Source organism: Rattus norvegicus, chromosome 19 (assembly GCF_036323735.1).
Source record: "Rattus norvegicus strain BN/NHsdMcwi chromosome 19, GRCr8, whole genome shotgun sequence".
In the NCBI taxonomy this organism is placed as follows: Eukaryota; Metazoa; Chordata; class Mammalia; order Rodentia; family Muridae; genus Rattus; species Rattus norvegicus.
The window spans coordinates 32,039,503-32,060,841 of record NC_086037.1 but is presented as its reverse complement, the minus strand read 5'-3'; the positions used below and the strand labels follow the sequence as shown (position 1 = coordinate 32,060,841).

General features: G+C 44.7%; 2 protein-coding genes across 11 annotated transcripts in view; one reads left to right on the top strand and one right to left on the bottom strand.

Moving 5' to 3' along the window:
- Nucleotides 1-11,152, top strand: part of Rbl2 (RB transcriptional corepressor like 2) — a 46,778-nt gene extending 35,626 nt beyond the window's left edge. The window contains exons 18-22 of one of the 3 annotated variants that reach the window (XM_006255199.5): nt 2,081-2,152; nt 3,307-3,406; nt 4,345-4,553; nt 4,997-5,164; nt 9,595-11,152. In XM_006255199.5, coding sequence (XP_006255261.1) covers nt 2,081-2,152; nt 3,307-3,406; nt 4,345-4,553; nt 4,997-5,164; nt 9,595-9,765 — 720 coding nt within the window. In that variant the 3' untranslated portion in view covers nt 9,766-11,152. Of the gene's footprint in view, nt 1-2,080; nt 2,153-2,249; nt 3,407-4,344; nt 4,554-4,996; nt 5,165-9,594 lie in introns of those variants that run through there. The other 2 variants (NM_031094.2, XM_006255200.5) reach the window with 2 other exon arrangements.
- On the bottom strand, nt 1,208-21,335 carry Aktip (AKT interacting protein). 8 transcript variants are annotated; one of them, XM_063277865.1, is made up of 10 exons: nt 20,614-20,843; nt 18,307-18,414; nt 16,833-17,038; nt 14,137-14,201; nt 13,952-14,052; nt 13,457-13,545; nt 13,278-13,376; nt 13,075-13,182; nt 12,121-12,181; nt 1,208-2,192 (listed from the first exon to the last, which is right to left on the bottom strand). In XM_063277865.1, the coding sequence occupies exons 2-10, from the start codon at nt 18,346-18,348 to the stop codon at nt 2,187-2,189; spliced, it is 777 nt and encodes a 258-aa protein (XP_063133935.1). In that variant the 5' UTR covers nt 18,349-18,414; nt 20,614-20,843; the 3' UTR covers nt 1,208-2,186. The 8 variants fall into 8 exon arrangements, with proteins under 8 accessions (XP_063133935.1, XP_006255244.1, NP_001011926.1 ...); XM_006255182.5 differs by lacking the exons at nt 1,208-2,192; nt 20,614-20,843 and adding exons at nt 11,186-11,966; nt 20,974-21,096; NM_001011926.1 differs by lacking the exons at nt 1,208-2,192; nt 20,614-20,843 and adding exons at nt 11,186-11,963; nt 20,974-21,062 and having other exon boundaries at nt 18,307-18,418.
- Nucleotides 21,336-21,339: the final 4 nt, after the last annotated feature.

Genomic DNA, 21,339 nt, shown 5'->3' with positions numbered 1-21,339 from the left:
TTCCGACATTTGTTTAGGTAAATACTGTATTGTCATCAGGAGACTAGAGTGCTTTCTAGATGTTTGTTAGGTCAAGTTGTTTAATAGACTTGTTTTCTGTTTTCTCTTTGATCTTCTGTCTAGATCTGCTGTTGTGGAAAGTTTTGTACTGAAATCTCTAAATATTTTTAGGTTATCTACTTTACCCTTTTCTGCAGTGGGGTTCATGGTACTCTATTAATAAACACACTTATGTGTATTACCTATATCTTTTTGATGGGTTGATCCTTTAACTAAAGTAAAAAAAAGCTCTTTGGTAATGTTTGTGTTGGTTTCTAAAACCTCCTTTACAGCTTTCTTTTGACTTCTGTCTAAGTGAACATATGTTTATTGTCAAATCGTCTGTCTCCCAAGACAGTTTGATGTTTCCCAGTCTTACAACTTTCTAACATACTGTGTTTACTCCATGTTTATTGTTACTGACTCGACTCCCTTTGTCTGCCATTTCCTTTGCTTTCTATGTATCTTAGATATGCACATCCACTTTCTGTATGGCTGTATTCCTTCAGATTTGCTTTCTTTTGAATTAGGTATTTTCTATTGGAGATTTTTAGTAATACGTTTGGTTTTTTCTATATATTCATTCTTTCTTCTCTGTCTCTCTTACACACAGACACACACACACACATCTCTGAACATAGCTTCAAATTTATGTCAGTGATATACATACTCTTTCCCCTTTTATCATTTTGTGCTGTATTGTGTGTGTGTGTGCGTGTGTGTGTGTATACATATTCCACTGGAAGTACACTGCAAGTCCACCATTACCTTGACTCAATGATGTAACTTTTAAAGGAGCCAGGAAAAGGCATGTGTTTATTTATTACTGTTATGTTAACCTTACTTACATTTCTGCTTCTTATTGGTTCTTGTGGGTTTTTTTTTTTTTAAGATTTACTTATTTATATGAGTACACTGTAGCTGTCTTCAGATGCACAAGAAGAGGGCATCAGATCTCATTACACTTGGTTGTGAGTCACCATGTGGTAGTTGGAATTTGAACTCAGGACCTTTGGAAGAGCAGTCAGTGCTCTTAACCAATGAACCACCTGGTTCTTGTGGGTTAGGTGGCATCTGCAGTCACTTGTCTAATACCCTATCCACCTCCTTTCTACATTCTTGGTAAATGTATACTTCTGTTGCAGGTGTAACAATACATCATACACTGTTTTATACAATCATTCTTTTTAATTAAGAATATGCATTTACCATCCTTGCAATATGTTAATATTTACAAGTATGCTGGCCTTTTTCATGTGCATTTGTGTTATCTGTTTTCAGCACTTTCTGTGGTATTGCTGTTAGCAGCAAACTGTTTATTCACTTCTGAAGAATGTTTTGCAGTGTCAGGATGTTTCCTTTCTGCCTACTCTGAATCTGTCGTTCTAGTCTCTGAAGAGAAGTAAGCTCTTACTCTATTGGACCTTCCCTGTGAAGGGAAAATGGTTTTGATGATATAGTAGACCCTATATGGATCTCTCAATTCGCCTACTGTTTCTTGCTCCTTCTGGATGTATACATTAATGTTTTAAAGTGAACTTGGGTGCTATCACCCCCTTTTGACCCCAGCATCCTGTTATGTAGCCCAAGTGGCCTAAAACTCTTGCTCTGTTCCTGCCCACCATGCTGCTCAGCTTGCTCTTCATTTCTTTGAACATCTCTCCTTGTTTCTCTTCCTCTATCCTCCTCTAACGCTCTGGTTCCATGAACTCTGATACGCTAACTAGTGTCCAACAGTTTTCTGAGGCTGTTTCTTTTTTCTGTTCTTCAGACAATACACTTCGTCCTTAGATAAGTGTGTGCTTTGTTTTCTCCTTTGCTGGTTCAGATCTAACAACTTCCACTTGGAGGCAGCGTTTCAGCTGTGTTACTGAGCTGTTCTACTCCAGGTTATGGAGGACATGCTGGCTCCTTACTAGAGTTCAGGTCTCCATGAACGGTTGCTTGTTTACTATACAGTCATTGAATAGAGTGGCGACAGGTCCACTGAGCTGCTCACTGTCATGCCTGATGAGGATCTAAGTAGTCTCACTGTTTGTAGGTCACAAAAGAAGACAAGTCCTTCCAGAATATCATGCGCTGTTACAGGACTCAGCCACAGGCCCGGAGCCAGGTAACCATGTTTTCTTTCAGGCTGAAAGTAAAGCTTAAGTCTGTGATGAATTAAACAAACAAACAGCTATAGTTAGTTCTGTGCCTTTTCCCCGCAGGAGTCAACAAGAAAGAATCTAAGGGGGTTGGCTGTCTTCATTTTTTACATTGCTGGCATACAATTTCATGCAAGTTATTTAAAGTCCTCTTCCTTCGAAGGCAATGATGTGGTATATTTATTTTTATGTATATGGTGTATTACCTGCATGTGTATCTGCACCACATGGGTGCCTGGTACCCTCAGAGGTTAGAAGGCGGCATTATAGCCTTCAGAACTGACTGTTGTGAGTCATATGGGTGCTGGGAATCAAACCTGGGTCCTCTGGAAGAGCAGCCAGTACTCACAACCACTGAGCCATCTCTCTACCCCATGACATATTTCTTAATTCAGAGAATCGTGAACTCGATACAAATTTAGAAGTTAACTGATTTTTATGTCACCTTTTAGTTTGCTCTAATAAAGTAGATTTATGATTTCATTCAACGTTGTCTTAGTTTATTACTGTGTTTTATTAAAGCAGACTAAAAGGTGACATAAAAGTCAGTCACTGAAAACCAAGAATGTTGTCAAACCTTTGTTTTAGGCAGTGCTTGGAATGCGAAGTGAGGTAGGCTCTAAGTCCCAGTTGTCAGTGAATACTTTCTATGACCTACATCACAAGGCTACTGCTATTGCTAAGACAGAGTATGGAGTTCTGGTTGGCCTAGGAGTCACTGTGTAGATCATCAGGCTGGCCTTGAACTCACAGATATGTCTGCCTCAGCTTCCCAAGTATTGGTACTAAAGAATGTGTACACACATGCTAAATCCTAGAGAATCAGAGAACCTGTTTATTGCTATTAACAAGGAATGCAAGCAGACATATAAAAGTTTTTATTGTTTTTCTTTCTGTTTTGAGATAGCAGCCCAAATAGGCCTGGAACTCACAGCATCCTCCCTTAGCCTTCTCAGTCCTGGGTCACATATATGCCCAATGCCTAACGAGGCTGCAGAGCCTGACATTCCCAAGGACAACTGTGGATCTTTTTGAGAACCAAGTACCATATGTTAAGGTCCTACCTCCTAGTATGTATTCAATAAATGCTAGTCAGCATCTCCTCACTGTCTCTTTAAAGGTATACAGAAGTGTCTTGATAAAAGGGAAAAGAAGAAATTCTGGCAGCTGTGAGAACAGAAGCCATCAGAATTCTCCAACAGAACTAAATACAGACAGAGGTAAAGAAGACTAAGAATTATAAAATATAGAAGTAGCTTATTGTCGATTTGTTGGAATAAACTAAACTTGGAGGCCAGTTGTTCTTTATTCCAGTGCTTTGAGACACACAGAGAACACCATGTTTCAGATAGGAATCTCCAGTCTGAATTCCAGAAAGAGCCTGCCTGTCAATTAGACTGTGCTTTATAAGTCTTGCTCCGAGTTGTTGCCCTAAACCTGTTAGTAGAGGGCTCAGTTCAAGAAACCTCTATGGAGCTTACTAATATAAACTACTCAGTTAACCTATGGTACGGTTAGGATAATGGAATAAAGTTATTAGTATTTTGAGCTTTGCTCCTTGTTACGAAGAACACAGTTCAAGATCCAGGAGTGGTGGCCATGCCTAAAATCGCATTCCTACTATGTCTAAGACAGGAGGATTAGGAGCTCCAGACCTGCCTGGACTATAAAGTGAGACTGTCTCTCACTGGATAACACCACCACTGCCACCAAGGGCTGAGGAGCTAGGCCAGTCAGTAAAGTATATACTACACAAGGATGTGGACCTGGACCTGTTTGATCCCTAGGCTCTACAGAAAAAGCGAGGCATGATAGTAAGCACCTGCAATCCTAGTTTTGGGGAGGCAGAGATGTGAGGATCACTGAGGTGTGCTAGCTGGCCACCTAGTGCAGTTGGTGTACCTCAGGTCCCATTGAGAGACCTTGTGTCAAAAAACAAGGTAGATAGCTCCCAAGGAAATGGTACCCCAGGTTGGCCTGTGGCCTCCATACAGATGTGTATCTTCATACACATGAGGGACACACACCAGACCCTGAAGAATCAAAGTGCCTTGCTTATTGCCAGGGAGGACGAGTGCATACACAGAGCTGTCTCCCCTTTTCTTGGCGAGGTGTCTTTTTTCAAACAATCCAGACCCTTTTGTTCTCTCGGCTGCAGCCAGTAGAGACTCCAGTCCAGTTATGAGGTCAAACAGCACCTTACCAGTTCCACAGCCCAGCAGTGCCCCTCCTACACCAACTCGACTCACAGGTGCCAACAGTGACATTGAAGAGGAGGAAAGAGGAGACCTCATTCAGTTCTACAACAACATCTACAGGAAACAAATCCAAACGTTTGCCATGAAGTACTCACAGGCAAACTCCCAAGTAAGTGGGTCAGGGCCACTGGAGGCTGCTTCTACTCTGTGGGAGGAACTGAGGTTTTCCACTATAAACCAGATTTACAAATAACTCTAAAGAAAACTAAGAAAGTCTCCAACAAGTACCAAGGCACTAACCAACTAAACTTTTCTCTGTACGTTTGTCACCTCATATATGAAATGAGAATGGTGGTAGTTGATAGTTTGTCTGATTGATGTGAGGATTAATTGTAGTGTATAAAAATGCTTAACATGGGGGCTGGCAGGAAGGAAACACCTATTAGCTACTAGCATTAGTCTCTTCAGTTTCTTTGGTCGTTGCTGATTCATTTCTCTTCAGCTTTCAAAAAGCTTCCAGTTGATTTTGCTTCTTCACTCAATAAAATTGATGACTTTTAATACAGGCTGGCTAGGACAGTTTATCCTGAGAATAACTTCTTTTGTTTTCAGCAGATGGACACCCCTCCCCTGTCTCCCTATCCGTTTGTAAGAACGGGCTCCCCTCGCCGAGTACAGTTATCTCAAAGTCACCCTATCTACATTTCCCCACATAAAAACGAAGCAATGCTTTCTCCTCGAGAGAAGATTTTTTACTACTTCAGCAACAGCCCATCAAAGGTAAGACTACACAAATGGTGTTAACTAACTCTGAAATGCTTAGAAGGCTAGGACTGGTTTCTTGTAAGAACTTCCTGGAGCAGTGCAAGCAACAGACGTTACAAAGCGTCAATCACAATGGGTAGACGCAGGATCTGCTGGGTTTTGAGGCTATCAGGGTTGGAAATAAAGTAAAGGAACTATATTTTTCTTGCCTCCTTTCCAATCTGTACATTTTGAACATTGAGGGTTTTTTTCATTAGTAAAATTTTATTTTTCTGCTTTTGTTCAGAATAGAAACTTTGGACTCTTAAATTGGTTACCAAGCTCTGTTTCTGCAGCAGTCACTTTATCTTTTGGGAAAATGGAGAGCTCAGTGTTAGACATACGTGGTTAGATATATCTGTTTCAGTCTGAAAGCAGGGAACCTTGAGGCTTAGTGGTGAAGTTATCTAGTTCCTGACACGAGGAAGTGCATCCAAGAAGCAGAGAAGAGGAAGAGGGTGGTGTCCGTAAGGCAGAAGCTGTCTTACTGGAGTGACGAGGACTCTGATGCGGATGGACGGAGCTGAGGCAGCACAGCGTGTGCCCTCGACTGGGTTGTGCGTGGGGAACCGTGTGCCACAGGGTAGGCTGGGACTTAGTGTGGGGCCTCCATGGATGACCACTGTATTGTTGCTGCTCATTCCTGACTGAGTCGTCTCCCCAACCCTTTTCTCTCTCTGATTCCTGTACCCCTTACCACCACTATCCATTTTGGAATGTATTTGGTTAAAACTGCAAGTTTTACAGGAAATACTGTACCAATTTTAGGAAATCTCACCCCTTTTGGGATCAATTGCTGTCAATCTGTTTGTAGGTTTTACAAACAGCCCCATTAAGATCATCTGAAATTAGATGTAAAAAATGTATGCAATTGCTTCAAATGTGAAGGTATACGTTAAAGGTGACAATCCTGCTGGATGGTGGAGGCACACATCTTAAATCCCAGCACTAGTGGGGCAGAGCAGAGGCAGGTGGAACTCTCAGTTTAAAGCCATCCTGGTCTACAGAGTGAGTTCCAAGATGGCAATCCAAATATCTAGCAGTTGATGAATAAAACATATATGTATGTGACCACAGTGAAGTACGAGCGCACACTTCTGTAGGCACAACATGAGGAGGGTTAGTTATAAAAGACTGCACACGATCACCCAGGTGAGGTGCACACGGTGAGCAGACGCAGAGGCTGAGAGTGGATCGGTGGCTGCCTCGGGGAAAAGCGAGCATTGCTGCTGTGGGAAAGATTTCTCCAGAGCTGTGAGGTTGGGTGTACCATGTAGCTATCACTGGAGTCACACACTTTAAATGATGAGCTAAATGGCGGGTAAACTGTATCTCAGTAAGGCTGTTGTAAAGAACACATTTCAAACCCATGCTAGCACCAGGTACAAAGAGAAGGGTGGTATCTGTGCAACAGGAAAACTAGACTTAGAGCAGTGAGACCCAGAGACTCATTTCCTCACTGGTGAAGCACTGGCCGAGCGTGTATGAGGAGAGGAAATGCATTCACGGTGGAGAAGTCAGCACAACTGGTGGAATGGGCAGAGAAAGTGAACAGACATGAAGTAAATATGCAGCATCCCGCGAGGGGCGCCTTACAGAGGTAGACAGTGCATGCTCTGGACTACAGACACAGCCTACCACCGTGCTGAGCACCGATCTTACCCACACTAGGCCTGCGTCTTCCACTGAATTGCATCCGCACACACGCAGTAAGTTAAAGGATTCAATACTGCAAATGTTTTCTGGCCATACTGGCCATGAATGTTACACAGAAACCTCTAAAGCTTTAGAAGCTTAATATCAGATTTTTATGGGTTAAAGAAGAGATCACAAGAGAAAATGAAAGCATTTTATATCAATGAGAATCTACAATGTTTAAATTGTAGGTATCTTAGTCACTGTTCTATTGCTGTGAAAAAAACACCATGGCCAGTCAAAATCCCAGCAGAAGTTACTTGTATAAAGTAGCCCCCTGATTCAAACATTTGTATAAACAGGCCAAGGAACCGAATAACAACTCTGAAAAAGAGTTGAGGGGTTCCCTCCATCTGATTCTCAGGGTGAGGTAGTACAAACTCAGAGTCAGTACAACACAGTGAAGCATCCCGTGTGTGCACGGTGACTGATTCTGTCACAGAGGTGCCGTGGCAGTTGTAAAAAGTCATGCCAATAGATGGTGCTAAACTGAGTGGCAATCAATGTGCTGTAACAATGTACACTCATATGCGTGTCTTGGGCCACATGTAAAACTTAATGCCAACGAATCAGATATAAAATCTACAACTGAAAACTTACAGAAGAAAATGAAGTCTTGGTGAGCACGTGCTGTGGACAGACTGCTCAGATAAAACATAAAAATCCCATCCATAAAGCAAGCTGTATCTTATTACAATTAAGAGTTTGTGTCCTTTAATATATGTTAGAGGACCAGAGAGATGGATCAGACATCAAGAGCAGACTACTCTTGTAGAGGACCCCGGTTCAATCCCAGCACCTACATGGCAGTTCACAACTGTCTGTAACTCCCAAGATCTGACAGACACACATGCAGGCAAAACACTAATACACATAAACATAAAACTATGACAAAAAACCCCAATATTAGAAGGAACAAAGGAGGCATGGACTGGGAAAACGCCCCAACATTCCACTTCTGGTGAAGGATTTGCATGTGCACAATACATAAAGGATCTGCAAACTCAGGGGAAACGAACAGCAGGTGTAAAAGTCCTGCCAATGTGGTGGAACAACTGGGACTCACATTGCTGGAGGGAGCACACAATGCTATGGCTATGCCAAAACGCACTGGCAAGTTCTTCTAAGGTTGAACACATCGATACCTGTACGACATCTTAGTGTTACATATCTAGGGAAGGGGGAATTTATGTTCATTCGAAACCATGAATGTTCACAGGAACTTCATTCCAAGTTATCAAAAAGTTCAAAACAACCAAAATGTCCTCGGTCTGATTAATAGATAAACAAACCTGCATTTTAGTGAATTATTACTTTAATAAAACAAAAACAAAAGAACACAGCACTCGGGAAGTTGGAGTGTTAAGTCTGAGACCAGGCTGGTGTCCGGGTGTGTGCCCGTGCCATGTGCAGAGGTGGGAACTGGATATATGGTTTTTTGCGTGCTAAGCTAAACAGCCTACTAATTTATGGTCTTGGCCTTAGGATGTGCATTTTAATATCTGGGGGATGAGGAGTGAGCAGAATTGTGAAAGCAGGGAAATGTGAGGATTCGCTATTCCTGTCTGCTCACCACTCTGAAACTCCTTAAACTGTGTCTCTTTTCATATTCTCAAGTCCCTTTTTTTTCAAGACAGGGTTTCTCTGTATTGTTCTGAATGTCTTGGAACTCCCTCTGTAGACCAGGCTGGCCTCAAACTCACAGATCCGCCTCCTGAGTGCTGGGATTAAAGCTGTGCACCACCACTGCCCCCTCAGTACCCTTTAAAATAAACACGAATAAAAACTCAGTCAACAAAGTACCTGAATAAAGGTTCTGAGCACTCTGGGGCCCTGGGAAACGATGCTGGTGACAGTGCCAGTGCCGCTCTTCACGGGGCTATTCACTGACGTCACCGAACAGGACAAATGGTTTCACTAACTCCTCAGTTCTCCCGCACAGCTAAAAGCTAGTCTGGCTAACAGGCTCTCAGAATGAAAAAGGAACTTGCCACAGTGGCTCACACTGGGGTCCCAGCACGCAGGTTACTGTAAGTGATGCTGTGACTTCGAGGCCACCTTGGGCTACAGAACGTGTTACAGGCTGGTACAGACCAGTGACATACTGTCTCCAAACAGAAGGGTGGAGGGACTTCAGCCTAAGACAAGGTCTGGCTATATAACTCCAGCTGACCTGGGCCTCAATTTGTAGCGAGGTTGACTTTGAACCTACTGCAGTCCTCCCAAGTAGTGAGCCACTGACTTTCCAAGTCAAGCTATTTTCTAGCTTGCATGTGGAACTATGGAGATGGCTCGGTGGGTGAAGGCACTTGTCACAGAAGCCCCACATAATGGTAAAAACTGACTCCAGAGTTGGCCTCTTGATTTCCACACGTGTGTGCACACAAACCCTGACCTATATATACACAGGCACACGCACACTGACCTCCCATTCTTGTACATACACAAGAACCTCAAAGTGGATGTATGATTAAACGTGTAATTGTGACACTATAGAACTATCCATCACAAGTGGAACATGTGTATTACAGATATGTGTATCTTAATCACCAAGAAAGTTCATTAAAAATGGAAATGCTCTGCCTGGCCCAGATCACCGGTGTCCTGTCAGAATCTGCTCAGGGCTTTCTTTCTATAAAGGGTTCACATGCTTACATCTCTGATTCTTACTACTGAGCATTTTAAAGTTTTTCTCTTGTTTTTCTCACCAGAGACTGAGAGAAATTAACAGTATGATACGGACAGGAGAGACTCCAACTAAAAAGAGAGGGATTCTCTTGGACGATGGAAGTGAATCGCCTGCAAAAAGAATTTGCCCAGAAAATCATTCTGCTCTGTTACGTCGTCTCCAAGATGTAGCTAATGACCGAGGTTCACACTGAGGTTAGTGTCCAGGAGGAAACTATCTTCACATGAACTCTTTGGCAGGACTTAATGCATGCAGAATTATGGAACCTTGCTCCGTAATCCAGCAACTGATTAGAGGCGGGTATAAAGGGGAGCACCTCTGACTCAGTGTGGCAGTAAACGCCTGCTATCTCATCACCCAAGGGGTGGAGGGTAAGAGGACCAGGAGTTTAAGGCCAACCTGACTTACAGAGCATGTCTGAGGCCAACTTGGACTACATGTAACCCTTACTCAAAACAAAAAATGGAAGGGACATTTTGGTAAGAAAGAAGACTTATTCCATGTCCTTAGAGTATTTTATTCATCCCACTTGCCTCTACCTCTACTTAGTGCTTGCCTTCAACACTGCTCAGAATCCACACATGAATTTTTTTTTTAACTCTGATAGACTTTTACAATCACTGCAGAAAGCAAATCTTTAGAGGCCTTTATAGGTCGAGCCAGTAGAGGAACTGTATTTAAAGTCATTCCCGCTTGGCATGTGGCTAGGTCCAACCATGTGTTTTAGGATGAAAACACCCGAGAAGTTTACAATCAGAACACAGGATGGCCAACCTGGAAGTGTCCGGGCACTGGCCTAAGGCTCCTATGCCTTTGAGCATTATCCCGTCCCAAGGAGGTGCGGACAGTGTGAAAGCCGTGCATGTCTGAGTGAACCTGTGTACTTGGTGGCACTTTAGAGCTGTGAGATGCATAGCATTGTGACCCAGATTTTGCTGTATATTTATGGTGGCACTTTCTACAGTGTGAACTTTAGCCAGTACAAGCCTTCTAGGCTTAGATTAAACAGCTAATCTTTTCTTTCATGCTTTTCTAAAGGACTGCTGATGTAGCTACACGTTCTGGGCACGTGTAGGACTCTCCCATTTATGGTAGTGGCATTACATAGGGATCATTTAGCTAAATAAAGATTTTTAAATCAAGTTGAATTGATAAGTATTTGAAAAATTATGACCCCTTCCTTTCGGAAGTAGCTATCCAGAAGAAAGTATCTTTGAGGGTACTCCTGGCAGTTAAAAGAATAGGTTGGAGAATTTAGGTTTTTATTAGTACATGGTACCATTGACACAAATTAGAAGATTTAATAGCTATTGATTATCTACACATATCTTTATTAATCATTATTATCAAGTAATTTTTTAAGTTGGATTAATAATCCTAAGGAGAAAATTCAATTTAAATTGGATCACTGTAAACAAAGTTACTAGGTGACTTCATACCGCTCCAAAGACCCAGCTGACAACCTACAGCCTGGCACTGGCCACCAGAGTGCTGTGCAAAGTACGTAGAAACCTCTTCGTACCGCTACTGTAATTTTATATGAAAATATGTGTATTTTTCAATAAAGCACTTATAAATTAGTCTCTGTTTAGTTATATTGAAAAGGAGCATTATTTTCCTGCATAAATGACAATCAATCATTTATTGGTTCATTTCATCTCCACTAACACATCGTCATTCACCATTTAAATACCTGACTTCGTCAGAAACCGTTTGAACACTTTTTCTTCTTCCTGCCATAAAAATACAGTAATTTGCCTTTTAAAAAAAAAACCAAAACCCACTCTGACCAAGCATCCTGGTCCCTACTCTCCTCACGCTTCTGAGACAGATGTTTACAGCAGGTCAGCAGGCGGAAGCTGAGAAGCCAGTCTTCTACTTGAAAGGGCTGCACTCTGGAGTCTGTTCTCTACGCCCTTCCTCACGGCCTAACTTATGTACAGCTGAAACTACCAACTGCAGACTACTACACAGTACTCATTCCTCTCTGTTCTGTTAGTTTACGTAAACACAACTCACTTCTAACATAGTCAGAAAAACACTTAAGCCTCAAGGTCCCCAGTGATTTGGAGTACTGAACTAGCTCTGCCCTGGCACTTCCGACAGAAGTAGCGCTTTACTCAGAGAGAGGTCTCCGTGAGCTGCTGTGAGGACCTACGCACACACAACACTGATACCAGTCACTGTTCACGCGGTTTACTCTTCAGGCCGTCCTTTGCCATCAGTCAGCTTTAACTAGGCAGAGTCCAGCAGGAAAGTGCACGGTGCCCAGATCCACCACCTTTAGGTTGCTACTGTTTTCTCTTCTTTACTGAAAGGTTGCACTGAGCCAGGCTTTACCCATGACAGGCCAGCAACATGAACACTTTTATTGTGCTGTTCGTCAGGCTTCTTCTAGGCACAATCAAAAACAGACATTAAAAAAAAAAAAAAAAAGGACTGGTGAGCAAGCTCAGACCACACTGACTAGACTCCCCAAGCTAGTAAGGGTGGCCTCCACCGCCACACTTAAACCAGGAGAGCCGTATAAAGACGGGTATGTACTTACTTTCTGAGTCAGCATCTTTTCTCTGGCCTCATCGTGTACAGAAGGGTTCCATGGAGAAAAGCTTGAAGGACAAAAAATATTAAAACAGTTTATAGTTTCTACACATGCACAGCATTCATTTTTCAGTAATTAAGATAATGCTAATGAAACTTAAGAAGGAAAGTTGTTTTAGGGTTTCTCTGTGTAGCCCTGGCTGCCCTGGAGCTTGCTCTTTAGACCAGGCTAGCTAAACTCAAGCCTGCCCCTGCCTCTCAGATGCTGGGGTTAGGTGTGCCCCACCCCACCTGCTGGTGAAGGAGCGATCTTTAATCAGCTGCTAGCACGTACACTGACGGTATCTGATAATTATTCTTATAAAGACTCACTCCCGTAACCTCACACCACCCTGAAATAGGATTTAAAGAGGAAGAGAGCAAAGCAGCGTGAGACCAAGGCCAGCTTTGGGTTACCAAAGTGTGAGTGCAGAAGCCAGCGGAGCCCACAAGCAGCACCACGGTACCCTTCTACCCACGTCCAGAGACGCTGTAGGGGCCTCCATTCTTCCACGTCCTCCCCACCTCATCTGTTACGGTGTCAGGGTGGGTCTGGTTCAGTACAAACATCTTTCTGAACGTGTTAGAAGTAAGTTGTGTTTACATATGAGAGAACAGAGAGAAAGGAGTTTGAAGTTGGTGGTCTCAGCTCTATGACGGGCCATGAAGTGGGTGGACAGCAGCTAACACTGCCTTCTGAAAACTCCTCACATGCAAAGATGAAAAAGCACTTGCCAGTTTCTCAGGAAACCAGAGTCACTAAATCTACCGTTACTGATGGTGTGTAAGCCATGCAAAGCTTTTGGTTTAAGGCCAAGAGCCCGCGTGGCATTAGGAGTCGAGCTGACCCAAAGTGAATAGCTCTAAGCTAGCAATATGCTCCTCTCCAGCCCAATGGAAACATGAAGGCCGCACCGCTCACCTAATGGCATAGGGGTCCTCTATCTTCGGCTGGTCAAACAGACGGGCAGTGCAGACTTTAACACTGTCAACCACCTTACTTTTAAAAAGCTGAATGTCTTTTTCATACCTGTTAAAAGTTTTAAAAATTTACTGATTTATCGTAAATAACAATTTATCTTAAATAATAAGTTTATCCTAGGTAACAAAGTAAAAGTCACATACAGTACTGCGGCCTCTGGGTTCAGGGGGCTTGTTGTGTCGATCTTGTAGAAGACTCTCCTTGCATACATTAACACCTGCCATATATGGTTATGGTTCCGCCTGCAGGGAGGAAGACCACGCATGATTACTGCGGCTTGTTCTAATGGCCACGCCACTACGAGAAACACTGAGACACTGACCTCCACTTTGCAAATGCTCTTTTCACATCCAGCTCACCCGAGGTGGGATCAACTAGCGGGTGAAAGACGGGAATATCAAACAGCAAGCGCTGTACATAGAGAGAGAGAGATTCCAGTGAGTGATGTCACGCTGCTGGTCAGATCAGGCCTGCGGAGGGCCATAAACTGTAACCACTTTCCTGCAGTGGGGGAGACAGCGCTCTCCTCCTCTGCAGCACGGCCATTACCAGCCATACAGTGAGTGGAGCAGCATGGCCCCAACCTCACGCACACACCCGAACAGAGAAAGGGTGACCTTGTAGGCAGGGTAGCATGACCAGAGGTAACAAGGCAGCAACCCCACTGTTGGCTGTGGGAGACATACATTTGAGGAGACTGAGGTCATTACAAGATTTACAGTCAGGAGAGGAATCAGGAGGAATCGGGAATGTGTTAAGTCTTGCTTTCCCCTCAGTAAGTGAAGCTCTACACAGGCTCAACTGTAGTCCTACTTACTGGACAGTCGCCGTCTGGGTAGTTATCAGGGATATACACCGTAAACTTGAACACGCCATCCTGGTACAGCCCGTGCCGTATGAATATTACTCCAAACCACACTGCAGGGGAACATAAACTTGCTGAAGTCCACCTGTGTCAGAGGACCCCATGCACTGTAAGTGAGAGTCAAATCCACCTCTTACCTAACGCAGAGCGGTAAGATGGCTGTACGTAGACTCCTGGCAGCTTCTGCTTCACTACCATTGTGCTAAAACAAGAGCAGTAGAATAATTAATTAGGATAATTAATTAGCTTGTGCAGATCCCAGTGACTCATGTAAGTCAGGCCATCCCACATTTTCTGAGAGAAGGCAGCATGCGTCAGGTGGCCGCTGGTGCCCAGACGATACAAGCAGATTCACTCCAGTCTAGCACCTGAGTGTCTCCTAGACCACCACCCTCTTACTAATGCACACTCCACAGAGAAACTCAAGCCAATACAGGGTTCCAGATTCAGGAAGGCAAACAGGGACAAAGAATCAAGTTTGACTCTCACACAGATCATTTTAGATATTAAAGCTGAGGTAAATGAGCTGATGTGGTAGCCCCAGCACTTGGGGGCAGAACGGGTAGATTTCTATAAGTTAAGTCCAGAGTCAAGTCTCTTACACAGTGAGACCCTGTCTCAAAAACACACACACACACAACATGCTAACAACAACAACAACAACAAAAACCCACAATAAGATCGAGATAAGTAAATTTGTAAAATTATTGCTTTTATCGTTATAAACTAAGGAATTCACACATTCAAAAAAAATTTTATTAGGAATGTATTTTCTCTTTGGGCTTTGTAGGCATGCTACTAAATGAAAAGTGGACCGTTTCAACTGCAATCATTAAGAGTCACCATGACGTAGAGGTCCTTGTGAGTTGGCCTCACTGGGTCACAGGGTAAGACAGGCTTTAGGTACAGTGTTGCTGGTGGAGGTAGCTATCATTGTGAGCTTCCAAACAATCCTGACCTCAGACTCTTTCGGCCTTGCTACAGAAGGTGAATGCTGTCATAAGGCAAGGCCGAGTGTCATGGCAGAATGATGTAATGTTCTGTCTGGAACCCAGTTATACACTGGCCACCATTTTGGTTGGTCCCTAGTGATCTGACACTGAAAAGGACAGTACTGACCAAGGCACTCTAAGCACATTTACACAAAGCAAATCCTGAATCTATGGAGAAATAGTTTATGGGGCTTTTTAAAGGATTTTATTTTTGTTTTTTGAGACAGAGTTTTTCTGTTAGCCCTGGCTCTCCTGGAACTCACTTTTTAAACCAGGCTGACATCTGTCTCTGCCTCCCAAGTACCGGAACTACAGGTGTGTGCCACCACACTTGGTTAAGATTTATTTTTATATGCCATTTTGCCTGCCATGTACATAAATGCACCATGTAAATCCCTCATCCCACAGAGGCCAGAAAGGAACATCAGATCCTCTGAAACTGTAGTAACGAATGGCTGTGAGCTACCGTGTGGGTGCTGGAGACCGAACTACAGCTGTCTGCAAGTGTCAAGTGCTCCTAGCTGCTGACCCTTGCTTATTACCTAAGTACCTCACGCTTATTTCTCAGCCCTCTGTAAGTTACTTGCATGCCCCAGGCTGACTCTGAATGCATGATAGACCCTACTGCAACCTTCACAGGTAGGTCATTACTTTTCAAGACCCTGAGATTTAGAGTACAGAGCCATGGCTGGCAGACAGAGCTGTCCACAGAGACAATGTCTGTAGGAAAGGGTAGTTTTGTATTTAACACAGCCAGCTTTCAGTCACCACAACATGAGCCTGTCCACCTCAATGCTCAGCCTCAAAACACAAGGCAGCCATTATAGAGTGAAGAGACCAATGCTACACTACAATGAGGCCTCATTCTCTCTGACCAGTACAGTGTCAGGATACTGGGAGGAGTGATCAAGATGCTTTTAAAATAACTGAACTACAGAGAAACTTAGAGTATACACATTAAGAATTCCCCAGATGTTCTGTCCCATTAACAAATGACCCAAACTACATGGTACTTGAACACTTCTCTGTCAAGCAGTGTGTCATCGCTCCTGGCATACTGCATAGTACACAGTCCCTGCTCCTCTTAGCTTCGCTGCAAGGGTGGGCCTGTGACAAGTCATGTGGTCTAACCTGTCACTCCTGAGAAAGAACCTCTGAGGGTTGTACCAAATAAGTCTTCTAATTACAGACCTTCTGACGTATAAAACGACAATACAAAATTGTACTTCTCTGAGGGCTGGCCAAGCTAGCTCAAGGGGTAAAGGTACCTGCCACCAAACCGCAATGACCTGAATTTAATTCCTGGGACCCGCATGGGAAAAGAAGTAACCACAAGATATCCTCTAACCTCCACCTGTGCCATGGGCTCCTCCCCCCACCAAATCAAATGAAATTTAAAGGGAAAATGTTAAGTGCTTTTAAGTTTTTTCTTCCAAGTCAATGTTTCTAGGTCCCTCACCTGCTGACAGCTGCTCAATGATCCTTCCCTACTGGAGCTCCTCCCATCTGTCAGGGTGTGTCCTAAAAATGTGAGAGCCAACATGGAGCCCACACTCCCCAATGGGTGGGACCCAAGAGGCTGCCACCCAGCCACTGCCCACTTACTATAGAAAGCCTTCCAGTGAAATGCCTCATAGAACGGAAGACTGAAATTAAGCTACCAGGTTCCTAATCAATTGTGCGTTCTCAAAAGCCCTGACTTCCTTACTGGACTCCAAAGTGGAGAAAGATGGGAACAAGTCTGAACTATAAGATTAATTCACAAGTCTATCAGGAGACATGCTTTCATTAACTTTCAGGAATACCGTTCCTAAATGACCAGTCATTCGTGAAGGACTCACAATTCTGCAAGGAGTGAATATTCCAGGTAGAAGGGTCCGTAAGAGGCATGGGTGCCATTTGTTGACTGCGCTGCTGGGGCAGGTGATGTAGGCTTCGATATGGGCAGAGCATTTTTGGGAATAGAAGGTAGCTGCTTTTTAGGTGCACTTCGTGGAGGACTGGTTTTCACATCCCCTGCTAATGTCTTCTCTTCACCTTCAGCTCGCTGTTCAAGATGAAATTGTGAGAGCGTTTATGGCAACTCTGAAAACAGAGCACACTGTTAGCTCCATCCTCGCTTCTAAGTCAGAGTTACCGTTCACATAGAAAGCCTCACACCATGCTTACAAGGCCTTCAAATCCCTTGAGAAGGCTGGTCATAGAAGGAGCAAACAAGACTAAACAGGACTAAAGCAGTAAAAATCCCATTAGGTGCATCCCATAAGAACAATGCAGTCGAGCCTTTCCCAAGCAACTGGAGCAGGAAAGCCATTAACAAGCTCAGACACTACAGATAGCACATGCAGATACTAGAAATCGAGGCCGTGGAGCTCAGTGTAAGGAGGACAGGTGACTGAATGAGTGGCCCCGATGCGAGCACTGGGATAGGAACAGGGGAGTGGAGTTATCTCCTCACATTTGATCTATGGTTTCCACGGTTTTCTACGGAGACTTGTGTCTCCAGCATACACTGCCATCCTTAGTCAAAGAGCTCGGAAGGACCGGAAAACTAGCATCTCTCTGGTGCTTCACAGCCCCGAGTACAACGAAGGTTATGTGCATAGGGAAAAAGGTAATAATGCTGTTGACCTACAGGTGGAATTGAGCTTTTAAATTACTACTTGTATATTTTAAGCTTTCCTAAGAGGAAAATGTCTTTTTTCTTTAGATTTCTGTAATTATATTATTTATTTGGAACCATGGCGCACATACAAAAGTCAGACTTGGTAACAAGTGCTTTTGTCCACTGAGCTGTTTTGCCAGCCCGTGTGTGTGTGCGCGCGTGCGTGTGTGTGTGTGTGCGTGTGCGTGTGTGTGTGTGTCTACCCAATTTTAAAATTGCATGACAGCTCACACTTATAATCCTAACACTCAGTAGGCTAAGGCAAGAAGATTGCTGTTTGAGGCAACCTAGACAACAGAATACCAGGCTATCCTGGGATATATAGCAAGACTTGGTCTCTAAAAAGTAAAGAAAGACATTTTAAATTTAATTCTCCCAACTCTTACTTGACTTGACAGAAATTTCAATAGAGAAAGGTTCAGAATTTGTCACAAATTTCATCATGCTTCATACAATCAAAATGGTCTCAGCATTACAGTGATCATTAGACCTTCTGATGTGACCTCTCAGCCTAAGAAACCCAATTTAAGGAACACAGGGATTTCTCAAAAACAAAGCCAGGTAATCTTTTACTAACGCTTACAGACGGCTTTGGAGGAGATTGTTAGCCTCCTCTGTGAGCAGCGCTGCTGTCGGTTGACTATACCTACTTTGCGAACGGAGCCCGAAGACATGCTCCACAAAGGGTTCATAACGCGTACTCCAAACAAAGAACTTCAATGCTGTGTCATCAAACTCTTCTGTCCTCAGCATTCACGCTGCCTTGAAACAAACGGGAAAAGTGCAAATAAACCAATACCAACAGCTAGGACAGAGCCCGACACCCTGGGCACATCATGCTGAGTGGTCCCCAGGTTAAGAGGGCTGGGAATGCCATCAGAGAGCTCTAGGAAGAACCCCTTCTCCACACCCTTCCACTGCAGGTCCTAAGTGCTTCTCACAGCAAAAGTGTACATAACCAAGTATGCTAAGGTCGGTACTTGAGAGCCTGAGGCAGGAGGATGCAGTTTTAGGCCAGTTTGGATTAGTGATACCCATTGATAACAAAAGCAAGCAAACAAAACCATCATCTGGGTACCAGGTTCCTGACCAGCATTTAGAATAGTCAAGGCAAGAGTCAGCTTTGCTTTACAACACAGTCGCAGTCGTGGATCCTCTAGCACAGTAAGGGATCCTATAGGCACCTGACTAATGGGAAGTCAGTACGCACTCTAACACCTACACCCAAGCTCTATCGCTGTTCCCATCATCAAGGTGAGTGACTAGGAATGTCCTGGATGACTTGTCTCAAGCACAAAACTAACAGCCAATGAGCTAAGAACAAACATGAGCCTGGTGATGGGATCATACTCCTTTAATCCCAATAGATGGATCTCTGAGTTCAAGGCGGACCTGGTCTACAGACTGTTTCAGAACAGCCAAGGCAACACAGAGAAACCCTGTCTCTGGAAAAAGGGAATATAAGTATACCTGAATCAGGAAAGGAGGGTAGAGTCCTGTCCCTCCTACTGCAAGAAACTGCTGTTTAAAGAGAAAAAAAAAAAAAAAAAAGACAAAAACTCACTATGTGGTACAGGTTAGTTGGGAATTCAGGATACAGCCCAGGCTGGCCTCAAACTCCCGATCTTCCTGCCTTCTGTCTTAAACGACAGGGAATGCAGGCATTCCCAGCAAAAGGAGGTTTGTCTACAGTGCTAAAATTACAATATAAAATCCTGCCGTATTAGGCACCTGAGGAATTTCAAATGTGTGTATTCATGAAGGGTTCAAAGGAGAGAAGCTTCAGGTAGTGGATAAGAAACCAGGTTTCAAAGATCACAAGGTCCAGTGGGTGACTGGACACAAAAGTAGCCAGCCCAGCTGTAAGATTCTCTCCCCGAAGTCTGCTGAGTTTAAAAGGATGGTTTTTTATTGGTATACTTGAAAAGCTGAAGGTGAAAAGGGTCAAAACTGACATTTCTAAGAAGCAATCCTATACCAGTATCTCTAGTCAGCAGTGACTTGTGTTTTCTGGTGTGCATTCAGCATCCATGGGTGGGTACCAGCCAGTGCCTATAACTGCTGCTGTGCTTTCCAGGAGACAGTGTCACCCAGTAATTAAACCAGAGGACAGGGATCCCACCTCCCCCACTAACTCGCTCACTTGAGCCAGGTAAGACTTTGCAAACCTGCTTTTAAAGGTGGCTGACCCAAGAGTACATCAAAAAAAAAAAAAAAAATGAGGGAGGGGTATGTTCCTGTTTGGCTCAAATGAAAACCATACATTTTTCAGGACTAGTAACCCACTGCCTAGACACACGTTTTATCGAGGTTCTTCACCTCTTGAGAGACGGGGCGTTTCCTACTTGTAAATGTATTAGCATTGGGTCCCTTTCATGTCTTTTGCCTTTAAAAATTCAGTACATGGACGTCAGTTCCTCCAAATGGTATCATGTGCCATCCATCGCAGCGATATTTTTAACTAAATGGTTCCAATAGCAACATAAGCACAAGAAACTGTGGCCAACTTTTCAGAAACTACAGTTTGCTAGATGAACAATCTACCATAAGCACCGCATGACATCGTCCAATAGTAATGACAGATGTAAGGAAAACAGGCTCCATCCTTACTCGCACCAGACTCTCTGCTCCTCTGACTCTTAAGAATAAAAAATGATTGCGTGCATTTACACAGCACAGCCGAGCGAAGTCTGCGTCTTTACCTTTGTGATGATGAGTAACCGCAGAGAGCCAATGAGACCTGGCTACCACCATTCCTCTATGACACAGAGCTAACATAGGCACTAAGGTATCACCCCAAAAGGCTTTACGAAATCCCACATTAAGAGGCCACAGGCAGGACCGAGGAAAAGTCAACAGCCCGAGCCTCGGACAGCCCGGCTGGGCAGCAAGCTGGGTCGGGCACCCTCGCCCGGGGCACAATCCGGTCTCGGAGCACGTAGGGAATCTGGACAAACCTGTCCCGAGGTGATGCAAGGCTGGTGCCCGGCCCTAGCTTGGAAGCTAGTTGGAGGCAGGCTGGGCCCGCGAGTCTGCAGCAGAGGCCGAGAGCCTGGGGCTTCACCGCAGCCCCTCACCAGAGGGACCGGACTCAGCGCGGACGGGGCGGCCCGACCCGAGCGCCACCGAACCTGCCATCCCTTTTCCTCTAAGGCGGCGCAGCAGGTGCCTGCAGCGCACAGGTGCGGCCCCGCCCCCGTGTCCCCGCGCGGCCGCCGTCGCCCCAGAGCACCACAGGGAACCGAATGCCGGGACGCGGACACAAACCCTCGGCCCTGACGACTCGGTAGCCACAGGCCCATAGGTAGGACGCTTACCTGGACGCCCTCGGTGCGGAGAGCTGGCGGCCAAGCGCCACCCCGGGCCAACAGCATCTCGGGCCGTGGTGCAGCCCGGCCCCTGCCGCTCCTCGCCCGCAGAGCCCCGCCCCGCCCTGCCCTCAGCCCGACACGCCCTGGACACGCCCCAGCCTGGGCGCTTCCGCTCGGACGCCCATGGCGAGTGGTTCCCTCGCCATCCATCAAGGTCGTACTTCCGGGAGGTGCTGGGGAGTCGGCGCTCCGTCCTGCCAATCAAGTTAGTGCCGCTCGGGTGGGGCCACGCTCGTCCCTCCCCTTACGTAACAGCGCCCAGGGCGAGCTGTCAGTCAAAGAAGCTTCAATCCCTTGGGAGGCTAGGACGGA